The sequence below is a fragment of the Cuculus canorus genome, chromosome 29 (assembly GCF_017976375.1).
Source record: "Cuculus canorus isolate bCucCan1 chromosome 29, bCucCan1.pri, whole genome shotgun sequence".
In the NCBI taxonomy this organism is placed as follows: Eukaryota; Metazoa; Chordata; class Aves; order Cuculiformes; family Cuculidae; genus Cuculus; species Cuculus canorus.
In genome coordinates this window covers 2,552,775-2,579,979 of record NC_071429.1, presented here as the reverse complement: position 1 = coordinate 2,579,979, position 27,205 = coordinate 2,552,775, and the positions used below count along the sequence as shown (strand labels likewise).

Genomic DNA, 27,205 nt, shown 5'->3' with positions numbered 1-27,205 from the left:
CAGGAGCTTTTGTATCTGTAAGATATTGTAATTACCTATTTGTGTAACGAGATCTACTACTGTAAGTTTTGTACTGTACTGGCTGAAGGTCTGTTATAAATAAACCGGAGTAATTTAACGCCTCCCCCCGGCTCCTGCCTCCCTTCTGTGGGGTGGGGGGCTTAGGGGTTTGGGGGGCCAGGACCCCCAGATTCCCTTTTTACAGGGAATGGAGGGGGGGGGGCAGGACAGTGGGGTCCCCTATAGGGGATTAGGAAGGAGCGACACTTGGGGCCCCCCCATAAGGAGTGGGACAATGGGGTTGGGGGGGACACACACGACACTGGGGGTGCCTTCTGGGGCTGTGGGGTACAAGGACACTGGGGGTGCCCCTAGGGGTTGGGGGGGGACACATGGAAACCGCCCTCCTATGGGGGGTGGGATACTGGGGACCCCCTCAGGGATGGGGCACTGGAGGGGCCTTCTGGGGCTTTGGGGAGGGGTGGGAAGGACAAGGAGAGACACACCCCCCCCCTCAAGGGGTTGGGACACTGGGGGTCCTCTCTGAGGCTTTGGAGGGGACAGGACGCTGCCCCCCCCCAATAAGGGGTGCAGGGCACGGCCCCCAAGACTACAACTCCCAGTAGCCCCCTCGGGTCGCGTTATGATGATGTCACACGGTGCCCGCAGCGCTCTCGGGCACCCCAGAACTCAATCTCCCAGCAGCCCTTGCGGCGCGTGGCGATGACGTCGAGGCACCCCGCGCGCCCCGCGTACGCGCCATCAACTCACCCACACGTCTCGCCCAACCCCTCCGCCGCTGCGAGGAAAAGTAGTCCCCCACTTACAGCCATCGCCGCCGCCCCGAGCCAGCCCGACACACCCCGGTCCCTCCTCGGTGCCTCCGGCGGGGCCGCTGCGAGGGGAGCCGAACGGCTCTGTGGGGTCGGGGGGGCGGCGGGGCTGCGGCGGAAGGGGTTCCGGGCGGAGGGATCGTATATAAGCGGGCGGTGGTGGGGCGCCGGTCCTTCTTTCGCCGCTGCCGCAGCGAGCATGGTGGGTGCCGTGCGGGCCGGGGGGCGGGGGGGGCGCGGGGAGACCCCGGGGGCGCGGGGGAGGCAGCACAGGGCCCGGGGGGGGCCGGGGGAGGCCCGGGGGCTCCGGGCGGGGAGGCTCGGGGGAAGCCATAGGGTCCCTATGGAGCGTGGGGGGCTCAGGGCCTCTATGGGGCGGAGGTGCTGCGGGGGGGGCAGAGGGGTCGTGTGGGGGAGGAGGGGATGGGGAGAAACCCCCTTATGGGGCAGAGGGTGCTGGGAGGGGGCTCATGGGGTAACCCGGGGGGCCCCCAAAGCTCATGGGGTGAGATAACCCCCCCCCCCAAAGCCCATGGGGGGAATCGAGGGGGGACGACAAAATCCATGTGGGGTACGGGAGCTCTTGGGGGGAGGGGGGGGCTGGAGGGGTGCTCTCCGGCCTTTATGGGGCTGGGAAGGAGATTTAGGGGGGCTGCGGGGGAGGTCCCGGGGTCAAGTGGGTCGGAGGGGGTCTCCAGGGGTGCTCCGCGGCCTTTATGGGGCCGGAGGGGGGGGGGGCGCAAAGGGAGATTCTGGAGCTCCTATGGAGCAGAGAATACTGAGGGGGCGTCTTATGGGGGGCTGTGGGGAAAACGAGGGGGCTGTGGGGCCAAAGGGGGGGGGGGGGTCGTAGTGGCTACCAGGCTTGGGGGGGTGGGGGGGTGTTCTCAGGTTCATCCTCTCTTCTTTCCCCCCTCAGACGAAGAAGAGGAGGAACAACGGGCGCGCCAAGAAGGGGCGCGGGCACGTGCAGCCCATCCGCTGCACCAACTGCGCCCGCTGCGTCCCCAAGGACAAAGCCATCAAGAAGTTTGTCATCAGGAACATCGTGGAGGCGGCGGCGGTCAGGGACATCTCGGAGGCCAGCGTCTTCGATTGTAGGGGCTGGGGGGGCTTGGGAGGGAGTTTGGGGGCGCTGGGGTGGTGCTGGAGGGGGCCTTGGGGGCATTGAAGGTTATTTTGGGGGCACAGGGGGTGCAGAGGGAGGCGTTGGGGGGATTGAGGGTTATTTGGGGGGCCTTGGGGGCACAGGGTGTGCAGAGGGAGGCGTTGGTGGCACAGGGGATGCAGAGGGAAGCGTTGGGGGCATTGAGGGTTATTGGGGGGCTTTGGGGGTGCAGAGGGAGGCATTGAGGGTTATTGGGGCTTTGAGGGCACAGGGGGTGCAGAGGGAGGTGTTGGGGGCATTGAGGGATATTGGGGGGCTTTGGGGGCACAGGGGGTGCAGAGGAAGGCTTTGGGGATGCTCAGGTTTACTGGGGGGCATCAAGGGGTGCGGGGGGAGGCGTTAGAGGGGGGACACTGGGGGCTGGGCAGGTGCTAAGAAAACATTGAGGCTTTTGAGGGGTTCGGGGGGGGCATCGGGGCTCCCCTGTGCTCCCTCTGCCTAGGTGGAGGGGTGGGGTGAGGCGGGTGTTTTGGGGTTCAAGGGAAGGTGGGTGGTGCATGGGGGGAGGTTTCAGGATTTGGGGGATGCAGGCAGTGCCCATGGCTGTTTTGGGGTGCAGGTGGGCATGAGTGACACTGAGGGGTGTTTTGGGGTGATGAGGAAAGGTGAGTGGTGCGTGGGGGGTTTTGGGGTGCAGGAGGAAAGTGAGGGTGTTTGGGGGTTCAAAGTGGTGCCGGGGGTGTTTAGGGGTTCAGGAGAAAGTCCGGTGTTTGTAGCAGAGTTTGGGGGTTCAGAGGGAGGGCGGGTGGTGCTGGGGGGTGGTGGAGATTCGGGGTCCCCCTGACCCCCCGCTTTCCCCGCAGCCTACGTGCTGCCCAAGCTCTACGTGAAGCTCCATTACTGCGTCAGCTGCGCCATCCACAGCAAAGTGGTGCGGAACCGCTCGCGCGAGGCCCGCAAGGACCGTACGCCGCCGCCGCGCTTCCGCCCCGCCGTACGTACCGGGAGAGGGGGGGGCCGGGGGGGGCCGGGGGGGGCACAGCACCCCCACCGCCCCCCCCCTCACCCTCTGCTTCCCCCCCACTCCTCGCAGGGTGCTGCTCCCCGGCCCCCCCCAAAACCCATGTGAGGAGACTCCGGATGCGAACGCCCCTCCCGGCGCAGGGCGGAATAAAGGATCCTGGAACCCAGCCTGGCTCTGTGCCTTGGAATGGGGGGGTTGGAATGGGGGGGGCACTGAGGGGGGGTCCCAGCCCCCTGGCTGCGAGGGAAGGGGGGGGCTGGGCTCACGCTGGGGCAGTTGGGGGGCTGCTACCCACCCTATGGGGGGAGCTCTTTGCCCACTGATGCTTTCTGAGTGTTTTTGGGGGGCCCAGACCCCCAGAGTGCATCCAAGCTTCAAACGGGGGGCACTTCTCCCAAGGCCCTGCCCCCCCCCGGGGGTGGGGGGGTGCTGTGGGTGCCCCCCATCCTCCGCAGGGCCACAATTTGCCCTGAGTTTTGGGGCGCAATAAAAAATAAACTTGCCCCCCACCCCATGGCTGCAATGGGGGCTGAGACACCGCCCCCCCCCCCGGGGTTAAGGGGGCTGGAATGGGGCCCCCCCATAATGACAGTGTGTGTGTGTCCCAGTGAGTTTTGGGGGGGCTGTGGTGGGGTCCCACCCTGCCCTGGGTTTTGGGGGGCAGCACACGGTGACAACACCCCCAGGGAGGTTTGGGGGGGCTGCGATAAGGACCCACAGTCACCCCCCCGAGTTTGGAGGGCGGATCAGACACAGCCCCTGCAGGAGTTTTGGGGGGCAGCAATGGGGTGCACAAACACACACACACGGTTTTGGGGAGGCGGCAGCAGAGCCTCACAGCGCCCATGGGCTCAGGGGGGGCTGCACTGGGGTCAGACCCCCCCCCATGGGGTTTTGGGCAATGTCGTGGGGTTCAAGAGGCTCTAAATCCCCCCCCCTGGGGGTTTTGGGGGGCTGCCATGGGGTCAGACTCCCCCCCTCCTTTCTTGGGGGGCTGCGATGGGGCTCTATACCCTCTGTGGGTTTGGGGGGGCAGTGAACGTGGCCGGGAGGCACAGAGGAATCCGAGCGGTGCTGGGGGGGCACTGCCTGGGGTTTGGGGGGGCTGTCCCGGTTTGGAGTGTGTGTCCCGGTTTGGGGGGCGCTGTCCCGGTTTGGGGTGTGTGTCCCGGTTTGGGGGGGCTGTCCCGGTTTGGGGGGTGTGTCCCGGTTTGGGGGGGGCTGTCCCGGTTTGGGGTGTGTGTCCCGGTTTTGGGGGGCTTTGTCCCGGTTTGGGGTGTGTGTCCCGGTTTGGGGGGGCTGTCCCAGTTTTGGGGGGTTTGTCCCGGTTTGGGGGGGCTGTCCCCGTTTTGGGGGGGTTTGTCCCGGTTTGGGGGGGCTGTTCCGGTTTGGGGGGACTGTCCCGGTTTGGGGGGTGTGTCCCGGTTTGGGGGCTGTCCCGGTGCCGGTGCCGCGGCGGGCGGGTCCCGGTTCCTCCCCGGGGGGGCCCCGCCCCTCCCCCGGCCCCGCGCCAGGTGCGTCCGTCCCGTCCCGTCCCCCCCCCCCGCCCTCTCCGCCCCGCCCGGAGCCGCCGCCACCGCCGGGAGCGGCCGCGATGGACCCGGAGCGGCACCGGCACCGGCACCGGGCGCTGCTGCCGCTGCTGCTGCTGCTGCTCCGCCGCCCCGAGCCCGGAGCGGGGCAGGCAGGTGCGACCGGGAGGGGGACCGGAGGGGACCGGGGGGACCGGGAGGGGGACCGGAGGGGACCGGGGGTCCGGGAGGGGGACCGGGAGGGGGACCGGAGGGGACCGGGGATCTCGTCGGGAGCCGCGTCGGGGAACCGTAGAGGGTTCGGGGGTCCCGGGACGGGGAGGGCTCGCGGAACCGGGAGAGCTTCGAGAACCGAGAATCCCGGGACGGGGAGTTCTTGGGGAACCGGGAGAGCTCGGGGATCCTTGGGAGCGATGTGGGAACCGGGAGTGTCCGGGGGTCCCGGGACGGGGAGCCCTCGGGGAACCGGGAAGGCTCCGAGAATCCCGGGACGGGGAGAGTTCGGGGAACCGGGAGGGCTCGGGGATCCCGGGGGTCCCGACCTCGGCGGCTCCGTCCCGGGACCCCCGCGAGCCCCGACCCTGGGGGGATCCCGGGGGCACCGGGACCGGCAAAGCCCCCCGGGCTGAGGCTCTCTTGGGGCTCGGATCCCCCCGGTCCCGCCCCGCATTCCCGGGGATGGGTTCGCCCCTCCTTTCGGGGGCTTCGTTCCCCCCAGTCCCGGTTCTCCATCCCCTCCATTACCGGGGTTCCCCCCATTACCGGAGTTTCCCCATCCCCGTTTCTCCGTCCCCCACATTCCCGGGATCCCCCCCCCCCCATTCCAACTTCTCCATTCCTCCCCATTCCCGGTTCTCTGCACACCCCCCCCCCCCAAATTCCCGGTTCTCTCCCCCCCTATTCCTGGGATGCCCCCCCCCAACTCCCGGTTCTCCGTCCCCCCCATTCCCGGTTCCTCATTCCCCCATTTCCCCATTCCCGGGATGCTCCCCGACTCCCGGTTTCCCCATTCCCGGTTCCCCCATTCCCGGTCCCCCATTCCCCGTTCCCCCATTCCCCATTCCCCCATTCCCGGTTCCCCCATTCCCCCATTCCCCGGTTCCCCATTCCCCGGTCCCCCATTCCCCGTTCCCCCATTCCCGGTCCCCCATTCCCCATTCCCCCATTCCCGGTTCCCCCATTCCCGGTTCCCCCATTCCCGGTCCCCCATTCCCGGTTCCCCATTCCCGTTCCCCCATTCCCCGTTCCCCCATTCCCGGTCCCCCATTCCCGGTTCTCCATTCCCGGTCGGAGGCACCTGTGGCCCCGCAGCTGCCCCCCCCCCCCCCGCTGTTCCCGGCCGGGATTGGGGTGCGGGGGGGTGGTGTCCCCGGGGGTCCCCTCCATGTGTGTGTCCCCCCCCCCGTGTCCCGTTCCCCCCCCCGTGATTCCATCCCGGAAGGCTCGGGGTTGTTTTTCAGCCCCACGAGGAAATCCCGCAGAGTTGGGGCGCGGGTGGGGCCCCCCCCGTCCTCCCCACTGCCCCACAGGCGACACCCCCCGAGCCACGGGGGGGGGCTCGGCTCCCCCAGACCCCCCGCTCTGGCCCTGAGCCCCTTTGTGGCCCCCCCCCCAGGGGTTGGGGGTCCCCCCCTGTGTGTCCCCCCCTGTGTGTGTGTCCCCCCCCGTGTCCGTCCCGGCGCGCGGAGCCCCCTCGGGGCCCCCCCCGGGCTATTCCTGGCGGGGGGCGCGGCGGCACTCGGCTGATACGGGGAGAACCGATAACAGCGGGCCCGGAGCGTGCCGCCACCCGGGGGGGCACCCGCGCCCCATAGAGACCCATAGAGACCCACAGAGACCCCCAACCCGGGCACCTGCGCTCCATAGAGACCCATAGAGACCCATGGAGACCCCCAACCCGGGCACCTGCGCCCCATAGAGACCCATAGAGCCCCATAGAGACCCCCAACCCGGGCACCCGCGCCCCATAGAGACCCATAGAGACCCATAGAGACCCCCAACCCGGGCACCCGAGACCCATAGAGACCCATAGAGCCCCATAGAGACCCCCATCCCGGGCACCCGCGCCCTATAGAGACCCATAGAGCCCCATAGAGACCCCCAACCCGGGCACCCGCGCCCCATAGAGCCCCACAGAGACCCCCAACCCGGGCAGTTGTGCCCCATAGAGACCCATAGAGCCCCATGGAGCCCCATAGAGACCCCCAACCTGGGCAGCTGTGCCCCATAGAGCCCCCCAACCCGGGCACCCACGCCCCATAGAGACCCACAGAGACCCCCAACCCGGGCACCTGCGCTCCATAGAGCCCCATGGAGACCCATAGAGACCCCCAACCTGGGCAGCTGCGCCCCATAGAGCCCCACAGAGCCCCACAGAGACCCCCAACCCAGGCAGCTGTGCCCCATAGAGCCCCATAAAGATCCCCAACCCGGGCAGCTGTGCCTCATAGAGACCCACAGAGCCCCATGGAGCCCCCCAACCCAGGCAGGTGCACCCCATAGAGCCCCTCGCAGCCCCCCAACCTGGGCAGTTGCGCCCCACAGGGCCCCTCTCAGCCCCACGGTGCCCCCCAGAGCCCCATGGCCCCCCCAGCCCCACTTTGTCAGGGCCCACCACCCACGGGGCGACCTGGGGGACCCCCTTGAGCAGCCGTTGGCACTTCACCCGCGTCGCCCCACGGCGCTGCTTTGATCGTGGGGGTCCCGTGGGGCCCCATCCTGCCCGTCAGCACCCTGAGCACCCCCCCCGGCTTGTTCTGTGGGGGTCCCAGCCCCCCTCTCTGGGCCCCACCGTGCCCATCCCCGGGGCGTTGGGGCTGGGGGCAGTGCCCCGACGCAGCTGAGACCTTTTTATAGCCCCTTCCCTGCTAAAATAGCCCAGGCCGGGGCGGGGGGAGTGTGGGGGGGGGCTGCGGGGGGTTCTGGCCCCTTCCATGCATGCACTGAGCTGCCCGTTCTCAGCGGCTGCTGCTTGGGGGGGGGGCTGTGGGGGGTTCTGGCCCCTTCCATGCATGCACTGAGCTGCCCGTTCTCAGCGGCTGCTGCTTGGGGGGGGGCTGCGGGGGGTTCTGGCCCCTTCCATGCATGCACCGAGCTGCCCGTTCTCAGCAGCCGCCCCGGAGGGGGCTCGGGCTGTGCTTTGGGGCCACAAAGGCACCATTCACCCCCCGCTTCACGCCAGGGCACTGCTCCCACCCCCGCTGGGCCGGGGGGGGGGGACCCCGCTCTGCCCCGGGGGGGGGCCGCTCTCCCCTGCTTTCGGGGGGCTCGGGCTCCACAATTGCCCCTTTGTGCGGCTGCGGGGAGGGGGCCGCATCCTGCCCCGCACACAAAGGGGGCTCTGTCCGCCCCGGCGCAGGGGGGGTGTGTGTGGGTGATTATTAATCCAGGGCCCCCCCGGCTGCCCCCGGCCCGGCTCGGGGGGCACCCAGGACCCCTCAGCCCCTGCGCAGGCCTCGAGGCGCGTTGGGAGGCCGAGGCCGAAGTCCGGGTGTCGCGGGCGTGCCGCGCTGTGGGGGGGCCCTCCCTGCGGCACCCGCCTTGCGCAACCCTCGTCCGGCCGGTTCGGGCGCTGCCGAGGGTGGGGAGCACCCAGCACCCCCCAATCCCATCCCCCCCCACCCCCCGGCATCGCCAACCCCGTGGGGGCACCGCCATGGGGGGCTGAGGGCAATGGGGGGGACGGGGATAATGGGGGGGCACAGCTATGGGGGGCTGAGGGCAATGGGGGGGACGGGGATAATGGGGGGGCACAGCTATGGGGGGCTGAGGGCAATGGGGGGGCACCGCCATGGGGGGCTGAGAGCAATGGGGGGGATGGGGACAGTGGGGGGGCACCGCCATGGGGGGCTGAGGGCAATGGGAGGGACGGGGATAATGGGGGGGCACAGCTATGGGGGGCTGAGGGCAATGGGGGGCACCGCTATGGGGGGCTGAGGGCAATGGGGGGGACGGGGATAATGGGGGGGCACAGCTATGGGGGGCTGAGGACAATGGGGGGCACCGCTATGGGGGGCTGAGGGCAATGGGGGGGATGGGGATAATGGGGGGGCACAGCTATGGGGGGCTGAGGACAATGGGGGGCACCGCTATGGGGGGCTGAGGGCAATGGGGGGGATGGGGATAATGGGGGGGCACAGCTATGGGGGGCTGAGGGCAATGGGGGGGACGGGGATAATGGGGGGGCACCGCTATGGGGGGCTGAGAGCAATGGGGGGGACGGGGACAATGGGGGGGCACTGGCATGGGGGGCTGAGGGCAATGGGGGGCACCGCTATGGGGGGCTGAGGGCAATGGGGGGAAACAGGGATAATGGGGGGGACCGGGACAATGGGGGGCACAGGGACAGAGGGGGGGCACCGCTATGGGAGGGGGGGTCATGTCCAGCATGTGGGGCACAAAGATGGCCCAGAGAATAAGGGACACCGAGGACAGGACATGGCTCCCATGGGGAACTGATGGTGGCCACCAAGAGGGGGGCATGGGCTGCTTGGGGGGTGAAGGACCCCATGGGGAACTGATGGTGGTCACCAAGAGGGGGACGTGGGCTGCTTGGGGGTGAAGGACCCCATGGGGAACGCGATGGTGGTCACCAAAAGGGGGACGTGGGCTGCTTGGGGGTGAAGGACCCCATGGGGAACGCGGTGGTGGCCACCAAGAGGGGGACTTTGGCTGCTTGGGGGGTGAAGAACCCCATGGGGAACGCAATGGTGGCCACCAAGAGGAGGACATGGGCTGCTTGGGGGGTGAAGGACCCCATGGGGAACTGATGGTGGCCACCAAGAGGGGGACATGGGCTGCTTGGGGGGTGAAGGACCTCATGGGGAACTGATGGTGGCCACCAAGAGGGGGACATGGGCTGCTTGGGGGTGAAGGACCCCATGGGGAACGCGGTGGTGGCCACCAAGAGGAGGGCATGGGCTGCTTGGGGGGTGAAGGACCCCATGAGAAGGACACCCAAGAGGGCGTGGTGGCCACGGTGGGGACAGGGTGCTGTGCCCACAGTGTGCGCGGGGACGCTGAACGGGCTGAGCGTGACGGGGGACGCTCAGCACCAGTACCAGACGCTGCACAAGATGTACAACAACTGCGAGATCGTGATGGGCAACCTGGAGATCGTCCTCATCGACCACACGCAGGACCTCTCCTTCCTGCAGGTGAGCTCGGGGGGGACCTGTGGGGAGGGGGACACGGGGTGGGGGGACACCGAGCTGATCAAACCCTCTGCCCGCAGACCATCCGGGAGGTGACGGGCTACATCCTGATCGCCATGAACGTCTTCTCCTCGCTGCCGCTGCAGAACCTGCGCGTCATCCGCGGGACGCAGTTCTACGAGGAGAAGTACGCGCTCTTCGTGCTCCTCAACTACAACCCCAACACCACCCACGCCCTGCGCCAGCTCGGCCTCAACCAGCTCACAGGTGGGACCCCATCGCCCAGCGGGGCTGTCCCCGTGGGGCTCATCCTGGTGGGAGGCTGTCCCCATGGTCCCCATCCCCTTCCACTGCCACCTCCCATGGTCCCCATCCCCTTCCAGTGCCACCTCCCCATGGTCCCCATCCCCTTCCAGTGCCACCTCCCCATGGTCCCCATCCCCTTCCACTGCCACCTCCCCATGGTCCCCATCCCCTTCCAGTGCCACCTCCCCATGGTCCCCATCCCCTTCCACTGCCACCTCCCATGGTCCCCATCCCCTTCCAGTGCCACCTCCCCATGGTCCCCATCCCCTTCCACTGCCACCTCCCCATGGTCCCCATCCCCTTCCAGTGCCACCTCCCCATGGTCCCCATCCCCTTCCAGTGCCACCTCCCATGGTCCTCATCCCCTTCCAGTGCCACCTCCCCATGGTCCCCATCCCCTTCCACTGCCACCTCCCCATGGTCCTCATCCCATTCCAGTGCCACCTCCCCATGGTCCCCATCCCCTTCCAGTGCCACCTCCCCATGGTCCTCATCCCCTTCCACTGCCACCTCCCCATGGTCCTCATCCCCTTCCAGTGCCACCTCCCATGGTCCCCATCCCCTTCCAGTGCCACCTCCCCATGGTCCCCATCCCCTTCCAGTGCCACCTCCCCATGGTCCCCATCCCCTTCCAGTGCCACCACCCCATGGTCCCCATCCCCTTCCACTGCCACCTCCCCGTTCATCCCCCTCCCATCCCAGTGCCGTCCCCCCATGGTGTGGGGCATTGTCCGGGGGGGGTGGGGGGTGTCACCCCCCTGTCACCCCCCCGTGTCCCCCCCCAGAGATCTTGGCTGGTGGCGTCTACATCGAGAAGAACGCTCAGCTCTGCCACGTGGAGACGGTGGAGTGGCGCGACATCATGCGGGACCCCCGCCTGGAGCCCGTGGTGGGGGACAACGGCAAGGCTTGTGCGTGGGGGGGTGTAAGCTCGGAAAGGGGGACACCCCCCCCCCTCGATTTTGGGGTGACCCTGCTCTGTGTCCCCCCCCAAGGTCCCCCGTGCCACGAGAGCTGCGGCGGCCACTGTTGGGGACCCGGCCCCGGGGACTGCCAGAAATGTGAGTGTTCGGGGGGGGTCTGGGGGCTCTTGGGGACACACACACAGACAAAGGGGGGGTTGTCCCCCCCCCCCCCAGCCTGACACCCCCTCCCCGCAGTGACCAAGACCATCTGCGCCCCTCAGTGCAACGGGCGCTGCTTCGGGCGAGCGCCCAACGAGTGCTGCCACGAGGAATGCGCCGGCGGCTGCACGGGACCCCTGCAGAGCCACTGCTTCGTACGTCACACCCCCCCGGGGTCCGTCTGTCTGTCTGTCCGTCTCGCCATCTGCCCACCCTGCCCGGGTGGTGGCCGAGGCTGACGTGTGTCCGTCCGTCTGCCCGTAGCGGGGAGGGAGCGTGTCCGTGTGTCCCCAGGGTGAAGGGGGTGACACTGGGCAGCGTGGCTGTGTATGTCTGTCTGTCTGTCCGTCCCCTGCTCTGCCACTCGTGTTGGCTGTCTGTCCATCCTCTGGTCTGCTCAGCCACCCATATGCCCTCCATCCATCCCTGTGTCCGTCCATCCATCCATCCATCCATCCATCCATCCATCCATCCATCCCCCTCTCCTCCCACCTGCCCATGTGTTGTCTGTCCATCCCTGTCTGTCTGCCTGTCTGTCCATCCATCCCACTGTCTCCCCACCCACTCCCGTGTTGTCCACCCATCCCTGTGTCTGTCCATCCATCCCCTGATCTGCTCAGCCACCCGTGCGCCATCCGTCCATCCATCCATCCATCCATCCATCCATCCATCCATCCATCCATCCATCCCTGTGTCCGTCCATCTGCCCTCTTGTCCACGTCCCCCCAGCGTGGGCAGGGGGTGTTCCCTGTGTCCATCTGTCCATCCTTCCCCCTTTCTGCCGGCCCACCCACGCATCATCCACCCACCCTTCTGTCCGTCTGTCCGTCCAGCCATCCCCCTCTCTGCCCACCCGTCCACGTGTCATCCATCCATCCATCCATCCATCCATCCATCCATCCATCCCTCCCTGTGTCTGTCTGTCCATCTGCTGCGGAGAGGGACTCATTTATGTCCCCTCGGGGGGTACGGGGGGGGTGATGCCGCCCCTGCGGAGGGGAGCAGTGTCTGCCTGTCTGTGCGTCCGTCTGTCCCCGCGATGGGTCCCATCTCCACCCTGGGATGGGTGCAGGACAGCGCTCGCTGCGTGGGGCGACGGACATCCCCGCGTCCCTGTGTCCATCCGCGCGGCTGTGCCTCCCCTCACCCGCCTGTCCGTCTGTCTGTCCGTCTGTCCCGCAGGCCTGCCGGCACTTCAACGACAGCGGCGCCTGTGTCCCGCTGTGCCCTCAACCCCTCATCTACAACAAACTCACCTTCCAGTTGGAGCCCAACCCCGACACCAAGTACCAGTACGGGGGCATCTGCGTCCGGAGCTGCCCGCGTGAGCCGGGGACGGGGGTTGGGGGGGTCCGGGGGGGGTCTGGGGACGCAATGGGACACGGGGAGTGGTCCAAGATCTGACCGCGAGTGTCTCCTCGTAGACAACTTCGTGGTGGACCAGAGCTCCTGCGTGCGCGCCTGCCCCAACGATAAGATGGAGGTGGAGAAGAACGGGTTGAAGATGTGCGAGCCGTGCTCGGGGCTGTGCCCCAAGGGTAAGGGGTCAGGGGTCTGGGGAGGTTGGGGGGGGTCCAGGGGGGGCTGCAGGATGAGCCTTCCCAACCCTCTTCCCAACGCTCAGCCTGCGAGGGCACCGGCACCGGCAGCAAATACCAAACCGTGGACTCGAGCAACATCGACACGTTCATCAACTGCACCAAGATCCTGGGCAACCTGGACTTCCTCATCACTGGCCTGGAGGGGTGAGGGCCGGGGGGGGCTAAAGGGGGGGGCACTGGGGGGCAGCCCCCCGCCCCAGCTGATGCCTCCGGCTCCGCAGGGATCCCTGGCGCAACATCTCAGCTCTGGACCCCGAGAAGCTGAATGTCTTCCGGACGGTGCGGGAGATCACAGGTGAGCAGCGGGGCTGGGGGTTCCCCCAGGACACCCGGGAGCTGCCCTGACCCCAGCCCTGATGCCTCTGACCCCCCCAAACCCCCCTCAGGGTACCTGAACATCCAGTCCTGGCCCAAGCACATGCACAACTTCAGCGTCTTCTCCAACCTCGTCACCATCGGGGGACGAAGCCTGTACAAGTGAGACTCTGTCCCTGCGGCCCCCGACCTGGCACCTCACCACCCCCTTCTGGGTGTCCAGCGTCTCTCATTGTCCCCTGTCCCTGCATCCCCCATCGTCCCCATTCCCTGCATCCCTTCTCCTTGCATCCCCCCATCATCCCCATTCCCTGCATCCCCCATCATCCCCATTCCCTGCATCCCTTCTCCTTGCATCCCCCCATCGTCCCCATTCCCTGCATCCCTTCTCCTTGCATCCCCCCATCATCCCCTGTCCCTGCATCCCCCATCGTCCCCATTCCCTGCATCCCTTCTCCTTGCATCCCCCCATCATCCCTTGTCCCTGCACTCCTCATCCTCCTCCATCCCTGCATCCCTGCTTGTGGTCCCCTGTCCTTTCTTCCTCTGTCCCTATGTCCCCCCACTGTCCCCCAACCCTGCATCCCACCATTGTCCCCCATCCCTTCATCCCCCTATCGTCACCCATTCCTCACATCTTCCCATCATCCCTTGTCCCATCGTCCCTTGTCCCTTCATCCCCTTCATCACCCATTCCTTGCATCCTCTCGTCATCCCCTGTCCCATCATCCTCCATCCCATCGTCCCCCATCCCTTCATCCCCTTCATCACCCATTCCTTGCATCCTCTCATCATCCCCTGTCCCATCATCCTCCATCCCATCGTCCCCCACCCCTTCACCCCCTTCATCACCCATTCCTTGCATCCTCTCGTCATCCCCTGTCCCACCATCCTCCACCCCATCGTCCCCATCCCTTCATCCCCTTCATCACCCATTCCTCGCATCCTCCCCTCACCCTCATCCCATTATCCCCCATCCCATCTTCCCCCATTCTTCCAATCCCGCTATCTCCCATTCCTTCCACCCTCCCGTCGTCCCCCACTCCCATCGTCGTCCCCGCGCCGTCCCTTGTCCCTCCACCCCCGTCCCCCCACACCGGGCAGCCCATCACGCTGTGCCTCTCTCCCGGCAGCCGCGGTTTCTCGCTGCTGATCATGAAGAACGAGAACGTGACCTCTCTGGGGCTGCGCTCGCTGCGGGAGGTGAGCGCCGGCAGGGTCTACATCACCGAGAACCGGCGGCTCTGCTACCTGCACACCGTGCAGTGGACGGCGCTCAGCCGACGCCGCTCCGACCTCGAGTTCCGCAACAACAAACCGCGCAGCAAATGCCGTGAGTGGGGCTGGAGATGGGGGTGCTGAGGGTCCTGGGGGGCTGCGGACCCCTGAGGGATTGGGTACCAACCGTGACCCTCATGTCTGACGAGGAGCGGCTGAGGGCCCTGGGGGTGTTGAGGCTGGAGAAGAGGAGGCTGAGGGGAGACCTTATTGCTCTCCACAACTGCCTGAAAGGAGGGTGCAGAGAGGAGGGCGCTGGGCTCTTCTCCCCAGTGACGGGGACAGGACAAGGGGGAATGGCCTCAAGCTGCGCCAGGGGAGGGTCACACTGGACATCAGGAAGAGATTCTTCACCGAAAGGGTCGTGGGGCCCTGGCAGAGGCTGCCCAGGGAGGGGCGAGTCCCCATCCTGGAGGGGTTTAAAAGACGGGGAGATGAGGCGCTCAGGGACGTGGTTTAGTGGCAGATGGAGCGGTTGGACTCGCTGATCCAAGAGGGTTTTTCCAAGCTGGTGACTCTATGGCTCTATGTTGAGCTCCCGTCCATCCCTGCAGAGCAAGAGGGGAAGGTGTGCGACGCGCTGTGCTCCGCCGAGGGCTGCTGGGGCCCCGGACCCACGCAGTGTCTGTCCTGCCGTCACTACAGCCGGCGCGGCGTCTGCGTCCCCAGCTGCCACTTCACCCAGGGGTGAGGAACCGGGAGGTGGGAGAGGATCCATGGAGAACATCAGGGTGGGTGTCCCTTGGGGTGGGCGACAGAGGGAGATCGGTGCCTGGATGGGCCGTAGGGAGCAGGATTGAGCCCAGGGTGGGCAAGTGGGGTCAAGGGGGGGGGGGGTTAGACCCTGGTGGGGTCAGTCTTGGGGTGGGATAGTCCTGGGGGGGGCATCCAGGATGGCCACAGTGAGCAGGATTGAGCCCAGGGTGAGCGATGGGGCCAACACCAGAGCGGGATGGAGGGAGGAAACCAGTCCTGAGGTGGGATGAGTGCTGGGAGGAAGGATGGGAAAGGGGTGGACGGGGATGGGGGGTGAGCACTGGTGGGGACTGGGACAACGAGGTGGGCACTGGTGGGGACAGGGACACCTGGCTGGGTGCTGGGGCGGGCTGGGAGGTGGGGATTTGTGACACCCCCTTGTCCCGCAGGGAGACGCGGGAGTTCGCACAGGGGGGAGAGTGCTTCGAGTGCCACTCTGAGTGCGAGCGCATCGAGGGCAACGTCACCTGCAACGGCTCGGTGCGGGCTCGGCGGGGGTCGGTGCGGGCTCGGCGGGGGTCGGTGCGGGGCTCGGTGGGGGCTCCGTGTGGGGCTCAGTGAGGGCTCCGTGTGGGGCTCGGTGCGGAGCGGTGTGGGCTCGGGATGGGCTCCGTGTGGGACTTGATACGAGGCTGGAACGGGGCTGGCACAGGGCTTGGTGCAGTGTTGGTGCAGGATTGGTGTGGGGCTCAGTGCAGGCTCAGTGTGGGTTTGGTGTGGGGTTGGTGTGGGGCTCAGTGTGGGTTTGGTGCGGGGTTGGTGTGGGGCTCGGTGTGGGTTTGGTGCGGGGTTGATGTGGGTTTGGTGTGGGGTTGGTGTGGGGCTCAGTATGGGTTTGGTGTGGGGTTGGTGTGGGTTTGGTGCGGGGTTGGTGTGGGGCTCGGTGTGGGTTTGGTGCGGGGTTGGTGTGGGGCTCGGTGTGGGTTTGGTGTGGGTTTGGTGCGGGGTTGGTGTGGGGCTCGGTGCAGGCTCGGTGTGGGCTTAGTGCGGGGTCGGTAAAGGTTTGGTACAGCTCGTTGCATGTTCCATACGGGTTTGGCGTGGCCTTGGCATGAGCACGGTACAGGATTGGGTCCCAGCTCCGTGGCTGCTGCCGGGGCTGGTGTTGGTGATACTATGGCAGGTGTTGGCAACGCCGTGGTCAGTGTTGGCAATGCTGGGGCTGGTGTTGGCAATGCCGTGGTTGTTGGTGGTGTTGCCATGGTCAGTGTTGGCGATGCTGTGGTTGGTGTTGGCAATGCTATGGTTGGTGTTGGTGATGCCATGGTTGGTGTTGGCAATGCTGTGGTTGGTGTTGGCAATGCCATGGTCAGTGTTGGCGATGCTGTGGTTGGTGTTGGCGATGCTGTGGTTGATGTTGGCAATGCCATGGTCAGTGTTGGCGATGCTGTGGTTGGTGTTGGCGATGCTGTGGTTGGTGTTGGCGATGCCATGGTTGGTGTTGGCAATGCTATGGTTGGTGTTGGCAATGCCATGGTCAGTGTTGGTGATGCCATGGTTGGTGTTGGCGATGCCATGGTCGGTGTTGGCGATGCTGTGGTTGGTGTTGGCGATGCTGTGGTTGGTGTTGGCAATGCCATGGTCGGTGTTGGTGATGCTGTGGTTGGTGTTGGCGATGCTGTGGTTGGTGTTGGCGATGCTGTGGTTGGTGTTGGCGATGCCATGGTTGGTGTTGGCAATGCCGTGGTCAGTGTTGGCGATGCTGTGGTCAGTGTTGGCGATGCCAGTGCCATCGTAGCGGCTCCTCACCCCACCTCGCCTCGCAGGGCGCCGACACCTGCACCCGCTGCTCCCACTTCCGCGACGGCCCCCACTGCGTGGAGCGCTGCCCCGACGGCGTCCTCGGCGAGCGCGGGCCCATCTACAAATACCCCGACAGCAGCCGCGAGTGCCGGCCCTGCCACGAGAACTGCACCCGCGGGTGCGTGCGTTGGGCGCTGGGGACCCGGCTCCCATCCCCCCGGGGGTCCCCGCGCCCCACATCAACACCGCCTCTATCCCCGCAGGTGCCTGGGGCCGCTGCCGCGCGACTGCCTCGGGGAGGCCCTGCCCGTCTCCAGGTACCGCTGCGCCAGCTGGGCCGGGAAGGAGTGTGGGATCATAGAATCCTGGAGTGGGTTGGGTTGGAAGGGACCTCAAAGCCCATCCAGTCCCACTCCTGCCATGGGCAGGGACACCTCCCACTGGATCAGGGGCTCCAAACCCCATCCAACCTGGGCTGGAACCCCTCCAGGGATGGGGCAGAAACCACTGCTCTGGGCAATCTGTTCCAGGGCCTCTCCACCCTCATGGGGAAGAAATCCCTCCTCATGTCCAGTCTAACTCTGCCCCTCTCCAGTTTATCCCCGTTCCCCCTCGTCCCATCCCCACAGCCTTTATGAACAGCCCCTCTCCAGCTTTCCTGGAGCCCCTTCAGGTACTGGAAGGTCGCTATAAGGTCTCCTCGGAGCCTTCTCCTCTCCAGGCTGAACAACCCCAACTCCTGCTGTGCCGCGTCCTTGTGTGCTGCGCTGAGCTGTGCCGCACAATGCCAAGCCCTGGGGTGCCGTGCCATGTCCTAGTGCACGGTGCCATGCCGGGCCTCGTCGTGCCAGGCTGCACCACCCCGGGGGCTGAGCCCGGTGCCACCTGCCCCACGGTTGGGTGCCACCTGCCCCACGGTTGGGTGCCACCTGCCCCACGGTTGGGCGCCACCTGCCCCACGGTTGGGTGCCACCTGCCCCACGGTTGGGCGCCACCTGCCCCACGGTTGGGTGCCGCCTGCCCCACGGTTGGGTGCCACCTGCCCCACGGTTGGGTGCCACCTGCCCCACGGTTGGGCGCCACCTGCCCCATGGTTGGGTGCCACCTGCCCCACGGTTGGGCGCCACCTGCCCCATGGTTGGGTGCCACCCACCCGACACGGCAGAGCCAGGACTGCCGGCACGGGGAGCTCAGCCCCAGCCTCCTCCCGCACCCAGGAAAGCACCGACGGTGATCGCGGTGATGGTGGTTGGGGGACTCTTCCTCTCCTGCTCCTGCATCCTCCTCATTCTGCTCTACTGGAGGGGCAAGAAGATCCAGAAGAAGCGAGCGATGCGGCGCTACCTGGAGAGGGGGGAGGTGAGCGGCGCAGCCGGGGAGAGGGGTGTCCCACTGCCCTGGGAGCTGGACTGGAGCCGGGGGAGATCCAGGACCACCAGGAGGAAGGGGTTTGACAAGCGGGACAGGGGTGGACCCAGCCTTCTCCATCTCCATCCCCATCCATCCCATATCTCCATCCCCATCTCCATCCATCCCACATCACAATCTCCGTCCATCCCACGTCTCAATCTCCATCCATCCCATGTCTCAATCTCCATCCATCCCACATCACAATCTCCATCCATCCCACGTCTCAATCTCCATCCATCCCATGTCTCAATCTCCATCCATCCCACATCACAATCTCCATCCATCCCATGTCTCAATCTCCATCCATCCCATGTCTCAATCTCCATCCATCCCACATCACAATCTCCATCCATCCCATGTCTCAATCTCCATCCATCCCATGTCTCAATCTCCATCCATCCCACATCACAATCTCCATCCATCCCATGTCTCAATCTCCATCCATCCCATGTCTCAATCTCCATCCATCTCACGTCTCCATCCCCATCCATCCCATATCTCCATCCCCATCTCCATCCATCTCACGTCTCCATCTCCATCCATCTCACATCACAATCTCCATCCATCCCACGTCCCCATCCACCCCACATCTCTGTCCCCATCCACCCCACATCCCCATGGCTCTGCACCCCATCCCGCTCTCCCCCTGTCCCCTCTCCTCCTCCCTCCCGGCAGAGCCTGGAGCCGCTGGACCCCAGTGAAAAAGCCAACAAGGTGCTGGCCCGCATCTTCAAGGAGACGGAGCTGAAGCGGCTGAAGGTGTTGGGCTCCGGTGTCTTCGGGACCGTGCACAAGGTGAGGGGGGGTCGGGATGGGGGGCCGGGCTGGGGCTGGACACGGCGCTCACCGGGCATCACATCCACCAGGGAATCTGGATCCCTGACGGGGACTCCATCAAGATCCCGGTGAGCATCAAGGTGATCCAAGACTGGAGCGGGCAGCAGTCCTTCCACGCCGTCACCGATGTGAGTCCGGGGCAGGGGATGGGTCAGCAGCAGGACCTGCCCGGGGAGTGGGATGGGGACACAACCAGGACCCTCCCTGGGGATGGGGAAAGGATGGGCTCAGGACCTCCCCATGGATGGGGACAGGACCAGGAGTCTCCCTGGGGATGGGGACAGGACCAAGATCTCTCAAGGGTTGGGGACAGAGCTGAGGACAGGACCAGGACCTCCCCATGGATGGGGACAGGGCTGAGGACAGGACAGGGGGTCTCCTTGGAGATGGGGACAGGACCAGGATCTCCCCAGGGCTGAGGACAGGGCTGAGGAGTCTCCCTGGGGATGGGGACAGGACCAAGATCTCTCAAGGGTTGGGGACAGAGCTGAGGACAGGACCAGGACCTCCCCATGGATGGGGACAGGGCTGAGGACAGGACCGGGGGTCTCCTTGGAGATGGGGACAGGACCAGGATCTCCCTGGGGCTGAGGACAGGGCTGAGGAGTCTCCCTGGGGTTGGGAACAGGACCAGGATCTCCCCAGGGCTGGGAACAGAACCAGGAGTCTCCCTGGGGATGGGAACAGGACCAGGACCTCCCCATGGATGGGGACAGGGCTGGGAACAGAACCAGGAGTCTCCCTGGGGATGGGAACAGGACCAGGATCTCCCCAGCGATGGGGACAGGGCTGAGGACAGGAGCAGGAGTCTCCCTGGGGGTAGGGACACAACCAGGACCTCCCCAGGGCTGGGGACAGGAGCAGGACCCTGCCCTAGAGATGGGAACGGGGCAGAGTTGGGGACACAGCAGGGACCCGATCCTGCTCCCCTTGTCCCCTGGGCTGGTGGGGTCCTGGTTTGGGCTGACGTTGCCCCCGCAGCACATGCTGGCCATCGGCAGCCTGGACCACGCGTACATCGTGCGGCTGTTGGGCATCTGCCCCGGGCCGCAGCTCCAGCTGGTGACGCAGCTCCTGCCGTTGGGTTCCCTCCTCGACTACGTCCGCAAGAACCGCGACACCATCAGCCCTCAGCTCCTGCTCAACTGGTGCGTCCAGGTGGCCAAGGTCAGTCATGGAATCACAGACCGGGTTGGGTTGGAAGGGACCTTAAAGGTCATCCAGTTCCAACCCCCCTGCCGTGGGCAGGGACATCCCGCTGGATCAGGGGCTCCAAAGCCTTGGGGTGCTGGATGGTGCCCCCCGTGTCCCTCCCGGCCCTGCTGACCCCCTTTCTTCCCAGGGTATGTACTACCTGGAGGAGCACCGCATGGTGCACCGCAACCTGGCCGCCCGCAACGTGCTGCTCAAGTCGCCCAGCCAAGCCCAGGTGGCCGATTTCGGCATCGCCGACCTCCTCTACCCCGATGACAAGAAGTATTTCTACAACGAGGTCAAGGTGGGCGCCTGGTGGGGACCCCCGTGCTGTGGAGCACCCTCTCCCTGCTACCCCCTGCGTTGGGGCGCACCCCCTCCTCTCCGTGCCCCCAGCACCTCAGCATCACACAATCCTTGAGGTCAAAAAAACCTTTAAGCTCATCGAGTTCAACTCTAAACCCAGAACTTCCAACCCCACCACCAAACCCTGTCCCCAAGCACCACAGCCCCACAGCTTTTACGGGGACCCCACTGGTGCCCCATCCACACCCCGGCGTGGGGGGGTTCTGCCTCCCCGTTCCCAACCCACCCGCATCCCCGACTCCCCGGTATTCCTGGCAGACGCCCATCAAGTGGATGGCCTTGGAGAGCATTCACTTTGGGAAGTACACGCACCAGAGCGACGTCTGGAGCTACGGTGAGCCCCGTCCCCCAGACCCATCGCCCTGCCCGCCCCCCCCCAGGACCCGTGGGGCTCACGGGGACTGTCCCCGCAGGCGTGACGCTCTGGGAGATGATGACCTTCGGCGCCGAGCCCTACGCCGGGATCCGCCTGGCCGAGGTGCCCGACCTGCTGGAGAAGGGCGAGCGGCTCTCGCAGCCCCAGATCTGCACCATCGACGTCTACATGGTCATGGTGAAGTGTGAGTGGGGGGCACCGACCGCGGGGAGGGTCCTGCTCCTGTCCCCAGCCCTGAGGCAGCGTCGTGGCTGTGTCCCCATCCCTGTCCCTTTCCCCATCTCTGAGGTGGGTCCTGTCTCCATCCTCATCCCTGGGGCAGGGTCCTGCTCCTGTCTCCATCTGGGGTCCTTCTTGTCTGGAAATCCCCATCCAACCTCATCTGCCTGCACCCCAAGACTAGAACCCCCAGCTTATTTGCCCCATCCCTGCCCTCATCCCCAGGTCCCAGTGTCCTCATCCCAGGGCTGTGTCCCTATTCCTGTGCCCGTCCCCATCTCATCACATCCCATCCCATCCATCTCCATCGCATCGCATTGCATCCCAATCCCATCGTATCCCACCCCATCCCCACGGCCCCATTTCTGGGGCAGGGTCCTATCCTTATCCTCATCCCTGTCCTCATCCCCAGGTCCCAGTGTCCTCATCCCAGGGCTGTGTCCCTATTCCTGTCCCCGTCCCCATCTCATCACATCCCATCCCATCCATCTCCATCGCATCCCATCCCATCCCATCCCACCCCATCCCCACGGCCCCATCTCCAGGGCAGGGTCCTATCCTTACCCTCATCCCTGTCCCCATCCCCAGCGCTGGGTCCCAGTGTCCCCATCCCTGTCCCCATCTCCAGGTCCCAGTGCCCCCATCCTGGGGCTGTGTCCCTATCCCTGTCCCCCTCCTTGGGGCAGGGTCCCTGCTGTGTCCCCATCCCCAGGACCCCCATCCCGTGTCCCAGCTCTCAGCCCCACTGTCCCCCAGGCTGGATGATCGATGAGAACATCCGTCCCACCTTCAAGGAGTTGGCGAACGAGTTCACGCGCATGGCCCGCGACCCCCCGCGCTACCTGGTGATCAAGGTAAGGGTGACCCCCCCCATCCCGTCCCATCCCCTGTCCCAGCTCTGCCCCCCCTGACGCCACCGTCCCCCACAGCAGGAGAGCGGGGCGGCGGCGCCCGCCGAGCCCCCCACCCTCAGCGACAAGGAGCTGGATGACATGGAAACCTTGGAGTTGGAGGAGGACGAGGAGGAGCTCGATGCCTCCTTCGGCCTCGCCACCGGGCTCTACCCCCAGCGCCCGCGGGGCAGCTGCGCCCGGGTGAGACCCCTCTGCCCCCCGGGTAGAGGTCCTGGGATGGGGCAGGATATGGGGCACGGGGACCTGGGATGGGGGAGGATATGGGGCGCGGGGTCCTGGGATGGGGGAGGATATGGGGCACGGAGACCTGGGATGGGGCAGGATATGGGGCACGGGGTCCTGGGAGATGGGGCAAGATGTGGAGTATGGGGACCTGGGATGGGGCAGGATATGGGGCACGGGGTCCTGGGATGGGGCAGGATATGGGGCGCGGGGTCCTGGGATGGGGCAGGATATGGGGCACGGGGTCCTGGGATGGGGCAGGATATGGGGCACGGGGTCCTGGGATGGGGCAGGATATGGGGCATGGGGTCCTGGGATGGGGGAGGATATGGGGCATAGGGTCCTGGGATGGGGCAGGATATGGGGCATGGGGTCCTGGGATGGGGCAGGATATGGGGCATAGGGTCCTGGGATGGGGCAGGATATGGGGCACGGGGTCCTGGGAGATGGGGCAGGATGTGGGGTACGGGGACCTGGGATGGGGCAGGATATGGGGCATAGGGTCCTGGGATGGGGCAGGATATGGGGCACGGGGTCCTGGGATGGGGCAGGATATGGGGCATAGGGTCCTGGGATGGGGGAGGATATGGGGCACGGGGTCCTGGGATGGGGCAGGATATGGGGCACGGGGTCCTGGGATGGGCAGGATATGGGGCACGGGGTCCTGGGATGGGGCAGGATGTGGGGTATGGGGACCTGGGATGGGGCAGGATATGGGGCACGGGGTCCTGGGATGGGGCAGGATATGGGGCGCGGGGTCCTGGGAGATGGGGCAGGATATGGGGCACGGGGTCCTAGGAGATGGCACGAGGTCCTGGGTAGGATATGGGGTATGGGGTCCTGGGATGGGGGTCCTGGGCAGGATATGGGGTATGGGGTCCTGGGATGGGGGTCCTGGGCAAGATGTGGGGCACGGGGTCCTGGGATGGGGCAGAATGTGGGGCACGGGGTCCCTGGAGATGGCCTGAGGTCCTGAGCAAGATGTGGGGCACGGGGTCCTGGGATGGGGCAGGATATGGGGCACAGGATCCCTGGAGATGGCACAGGGTCCTGGGTATGGGGCAGGATGTGGGGCACGGGATGCTGGGGTGGGTCCTGGGACATAGTATGGGGTCCTGGGCGTGGGGCCCCGGGCACAGCGTGGGGCAGGATGTGGGGCACAAGGCCCTGGAATGGGGCAGGGGGTCCCCCAGCCTCACCGTCCCCCCCACCCCCCACTGGAGGAACACAGCACCAGCCCTCAGGACCCCCCTCCCCACTGCCCATCGCCCCCCCCCCAAAGCTCCCTCTCCTCTCTCTGTCCCCGCAGTGGGGAGGGGGGTCCCAGCCCCTGTGTCCCCCCACTGGGGGCTCACCCCCCCCATTCCCCGCAGAGCCCCAGCCTGCTCAGCCCCCCGGCAGGATACATCCCCATGAACCAGCCTGGGCTCGGCAGCGCCCGCCAGGTACCCGTGGGGCGACAGGTGAAAGAGGGGTGCTGGGGAGACGGGGGGGTGAGGGGGTGTCTGGGGGGTGCTGGGGGGCTATGGGAGGTGCCCATAGGGTGCTATGGGCAGGGGGGCGAGGGATGCTGGGGGGTGCGGGGGTGTCTGTGGGGTGCTGGGGGGCTATGGGAGGTACCCATAGGGTGCTATGGGCAGGGGGCGAGGGATGCTGGGGGGTGCGGGGGTGTCTGTGAGGTGCTGGGGGGCTATTGGATGTACCCATAGGGTGCCAGGGCATGTGGGGCAAGGGATGCTGGGGGGTGAGGGGGTGTCTGTGGGGTGCTGGGGGGCTATGGGAGGTGCCCATAGGGGGCTATGGGCAGGGGGGCGAGGGATGCTGGGGGGTGCGGGGGTGTCTGTGGGGTGCTGGGGGGCTATGGGAGGTACCCATAGGGTGCTATGGGCAAGGGGGTGAGGGATGCTGGGGTGTGAGGGGGGTGTCTGTGGGGTGCTGGGGGGCTACGGGAGGTGCCCATAGGGTGCCAGGGCGGGGGGGGTGAGAGATGCTGGGAGGTGAGGGGGTGAGGGGGTGGCTGGGGTGCTGGGGGGCTATAGGAGGCAATCATGGGGTGCCAGGGCAGGGGGGGTCAAGGGGTGCTGGGGGACAAGGGGGTGTCTGCGGGGTGCTGGGGGGCTACAGGAGGTACCCATAGGGTGTCAGAGCAGGGGCTCGGGGTGCAGAGAGGTGGCCATGGGGTGCTGGGGCGGTGGGAGGTGACGCAGTGGCCATGGGGGGGTCTGGGCTCCACAGAGGGGCCCCCCCTCAGCCCCATGTCCCCCCCCCCAGGGCTGGGGGTGCCGGCCGCCACGTCGCAGCCGTCAGGAGTCTCTGGGCCGGACGGTGTCCGAGTCGTCGGAAGGTCGGGGTACAGCATCGGAGCTGGACCTGGCTGAGGGGGGGTCACTGGCGGGGAGCCTGTGCCGCAGCCTGCGCTCGAGGGGTGACAGCGCGTACCTGTCCCAGCGTGAGAGCTTCCCCCCCCCGCCCCCCGGCTCCGAGGGCAGCGAGGAGGACCCCAACGGCTACGTCAGCCCCAACGGCACCGGACGGGGTGAGGGGGGGGGGATTAGGGGTTCCATCCTGCTAGGCTAGGTCTTGGGGATCCCCCTCTCATGGGGTTGCAGGGATCCTGGCCTTGAGGGGTGGGGGGTCCCATAGGGGCAGGGGGTGGGGGTCTCATCCTTAGGGAGTGGGGGGTCCCATCCCTACAGAGTGGGGGTCCCACCCTTAGGGAGTGGGGGGTCCCATCCTTAGGGATTGGGGGGTCCCATTCCTACAGAGTGGGGGTCCCATCCTTAGGGATTGGGGGGTCCCATTCCTACAGAGTGGGGGTCCCATCCTTAGGGATTGGGGGGTCCCATTCCTACAGAGTGGGGGTCTCATCAGTGGGGAGTCCCATCCTTAGGGATTGGGGGGTCCCATTCCTACAGAGTGGGGGTCCCATCCTTAGGGAGTGGGGGGTCCCATCCCTACAGAGTGGGGGGGTCCCTTCCTCAGGGATTGGGAGGGAGGTCCCATCCTGCAGGACTGGGTTTTGGGGGCTCCCCCAGCCATGGGGTTGCAGGGAACCCCTTCCTTGAGGCATGGGGGCCCCATCCCCACAGGGTTTGGGGTTCTGGGGGTGGGGGGCTCATCTTTGCAGGGTTGGGGGCTCCTGTGTCTGCGAGGGGGGACGACCCTGGCCCTGGGTGGGGGGGACAGACTGAACCCCTGTTTTAGGGATCCATTCATGCAGGGTTGGGGTTCACGTGGGGGGCATCACCTTTCTGGAGGAGTGAACCCCTCTTTGGCGCTAGCTGAGCCCCCCCAAAATGGGGACAACCCCCCCCTATGGGCAGCGATGGGGGGGGGGCTCAGCCAGTGTCTCACCCCCATCCCGCAGAGCCGGACCCCGCGAGGGGCTCAGCGCCAGAGCTGGATGAGGAGTACGAATATATGAACCACCGGCCTGGGGGGGCCCCATCAGCCCCCCAACCCCGTCCGGCCTCGCTGGAGGAGCTGGGCTACGAGTACATGGAGGTGGGCTCGGAAGCGGGGGCCGCCGCGGGCCGGGGGCCGCAGGAGGAGGACTACGAGTACATGAACAAACAGCCCCGGCTGAGCCGCTCGCTGGGCAGCGTGTCGGGGGGTCCGGGACCCCGAGCCGAAGGGGGTCCCCCCTGCCATGATGGCTACACCGACATGCGCCCCGGTTCGGCTGTGGAAGAGCAAGGCTACGAGGAGATGGAGGCCGTGTTGGCGCCCCGCTGCCCCGGCTGCAGGGGACCCCCAGTGCCCCCCACTCCTGCCATGAAGCCCCTGCGGAGCCTCGAGGCCTCGGACTGCGCCTTCGACAACCCCGACTACTGGCACAGCCGCCTCTTCGCCAAGGCGGACGCCCAGCGGACATAGGGGTCACTTTGGACCCCCCACACCCCCCCCCACTGCCCTCCTTGCCCCCCCCCCTCCCCGGGACTGTTTGTGCTGGATATGAAGGATCTTTGTGCCCCCCAACCCAAGGCCAGGAGCCAAAGCTGGGGTGCAGGCAGGGGGGGACACACGCTTCTCCCACCCTTTCCAAAGCCTTTCCCGGGGCGTGGGGTGAAGCTGGAGCTGGGGAGGGGGCAGCCACGACCCCTGGGGGGTGGGGGGGTCAGTGGGGTTCTGACCCCTATGTGTGTCTGTCCCCCCCCCTTCCAGCTGTTCCCCCCAGGCAGCGACGCTGGGTCTGTCCCAGTCGGGGGGTCCCTCTTGGGGCTGGGACCCCTGATAAAGCTGGGGGTCCCTGATGAATCTGGGAGGGGGGGGGTTCATCCTTGGGACAGCTGAAGTTGGATGGAGATTTCAGGGATAACCCCCCCCCCCCCAACCTCCCCAAAACTCATTTTCAGGTTTCCCCATTCCCCCTGCTGGAACCAGAGTGAAGGTTTGGGGGTGCGCCCCCGCCCTCAGCACTCCAAGGGGTGTCCCCTGCTCGGTGGGGGGGAGCTGTGGCGCCCATGAGGGGTCTGAGGTGAGGAGGGGTCTGTGCAGCCCCCACTCCCCCTTCTTTCCCCCCAGCCTGGGTGAGGGCGCCGGAAAAGCCCTTTGCTGGGGTTTTTCCCCAGGTTTTGGGGGGGCTGCCCAGGTTGGGGCAGGGGGGCAGCCTGGCCCCCCCCCCCACCCCAGCTCAGGGCATCGCCCGCTCCCCACCTGTGTGGAGCGGGTTTGGAAATGCTGAATAAAGAGAGAATTCAACCAAAAGTTGTGGTGCTGCTTTGGAGGAGGGGGAACACATGGTGGGGAGGGAATACATAGGGACGAGGGGGAGACACACACCGAATACGTGGTTGGGGGGGGGGTCACGCCCCGGTCTGGGGGCTGCGATGGCGCCAGGACTGGGGGAAACCCCGGGTCGGTGTCCGCCCCGCCCCCCAAACCTAGAGCGGCC

General features: G+C 66.5%; 2 protein-coding genes across 7 annotated transcripts; both read left to right on the top strand.

Annotated features, from left to right (window-relative positions):
* Positions 1-733: 733 nt before the first annotated feature.
* On the top strand, positions 734-3,131 carry RPS26 (ribosomal protein S26). Its single transcript, XM_054051529.1, has 4 exons — positions 734-1,035; positions 1,753-1,930; positions 2,805-2,935; positions 3,035-3,131. Exons 1-4 carry the CDS (start codon positions 1,033-1,035, stop codon positions 3,068-3,070), a joined length of 348 nt encoding a protein of 115 aa, XP_053907504.1. The 5' UTR covers positions 734-1,032; the 3' UTR covers positions 3,071-3,131.
* Positions 3,132-4,506: 1,375 nt separating this feature from the next.
* On the top strand, positions 4,507-27,003 carry ERBB3 (erb-b2 receptor tyrosine kinase 3). Of its 6 annotated transcripts, none has more exons than XM_054051661.1 (28): positions 4,507-4,653; positions 9,502-9,653; positions 9,731-9,917; positions 10,742-10,867; positions 10,952-11,017; positions 11,117-11,235; positions 12,263-12,404; positions 12,505-12,618; positions 12,705-12,825; positions 12,903-12,976; positions 13,068-13,158; positions 14,130-14,329; positions 14,829-14,961; positions 15,420-15,510; positions 16,797-16,951; positions 17,037-17,090; positions 17,991-18,132; positions 18,859-18,978; positions 19,050-19,148; positions 20,002-20,187; positions 20,363-20,518; positions 20,839-20,914; positions 20,994-21,140; positions 21,932-22,029; positions 22,108-22,269; positions 23,685-23,756; positions 24,583-24,847; positions 25,679-27,002. In XM_054051661.1, exons 1-28 carry the CDS (start codon positions 4,560-4,562, stop codon positions 26,185-26,187), a joined length of 3,951 nt encoding a protein of 1,316 aa, XP_053907636.1. In that variant the 5' UTR covers positions 4,507-4,559; the 3' UTR covers positions 26,188-27,002. The 6 variants fall into 6 exon arrangements, with proteins under 6 accessions (XP_053907636.1, XP_053907634.1, XP_053907635.1 ...); XM_054051659.1 differs by having other exon boundaries at positions 22,105-22,269; positions 23,685-23,774; XM_054051660.1 differs by having other exon boundaries at positions 22,105-22,269; positions 25,679-27,001.
* Positions 27,004-27,205: the final 202 nt, after the last annotated feature.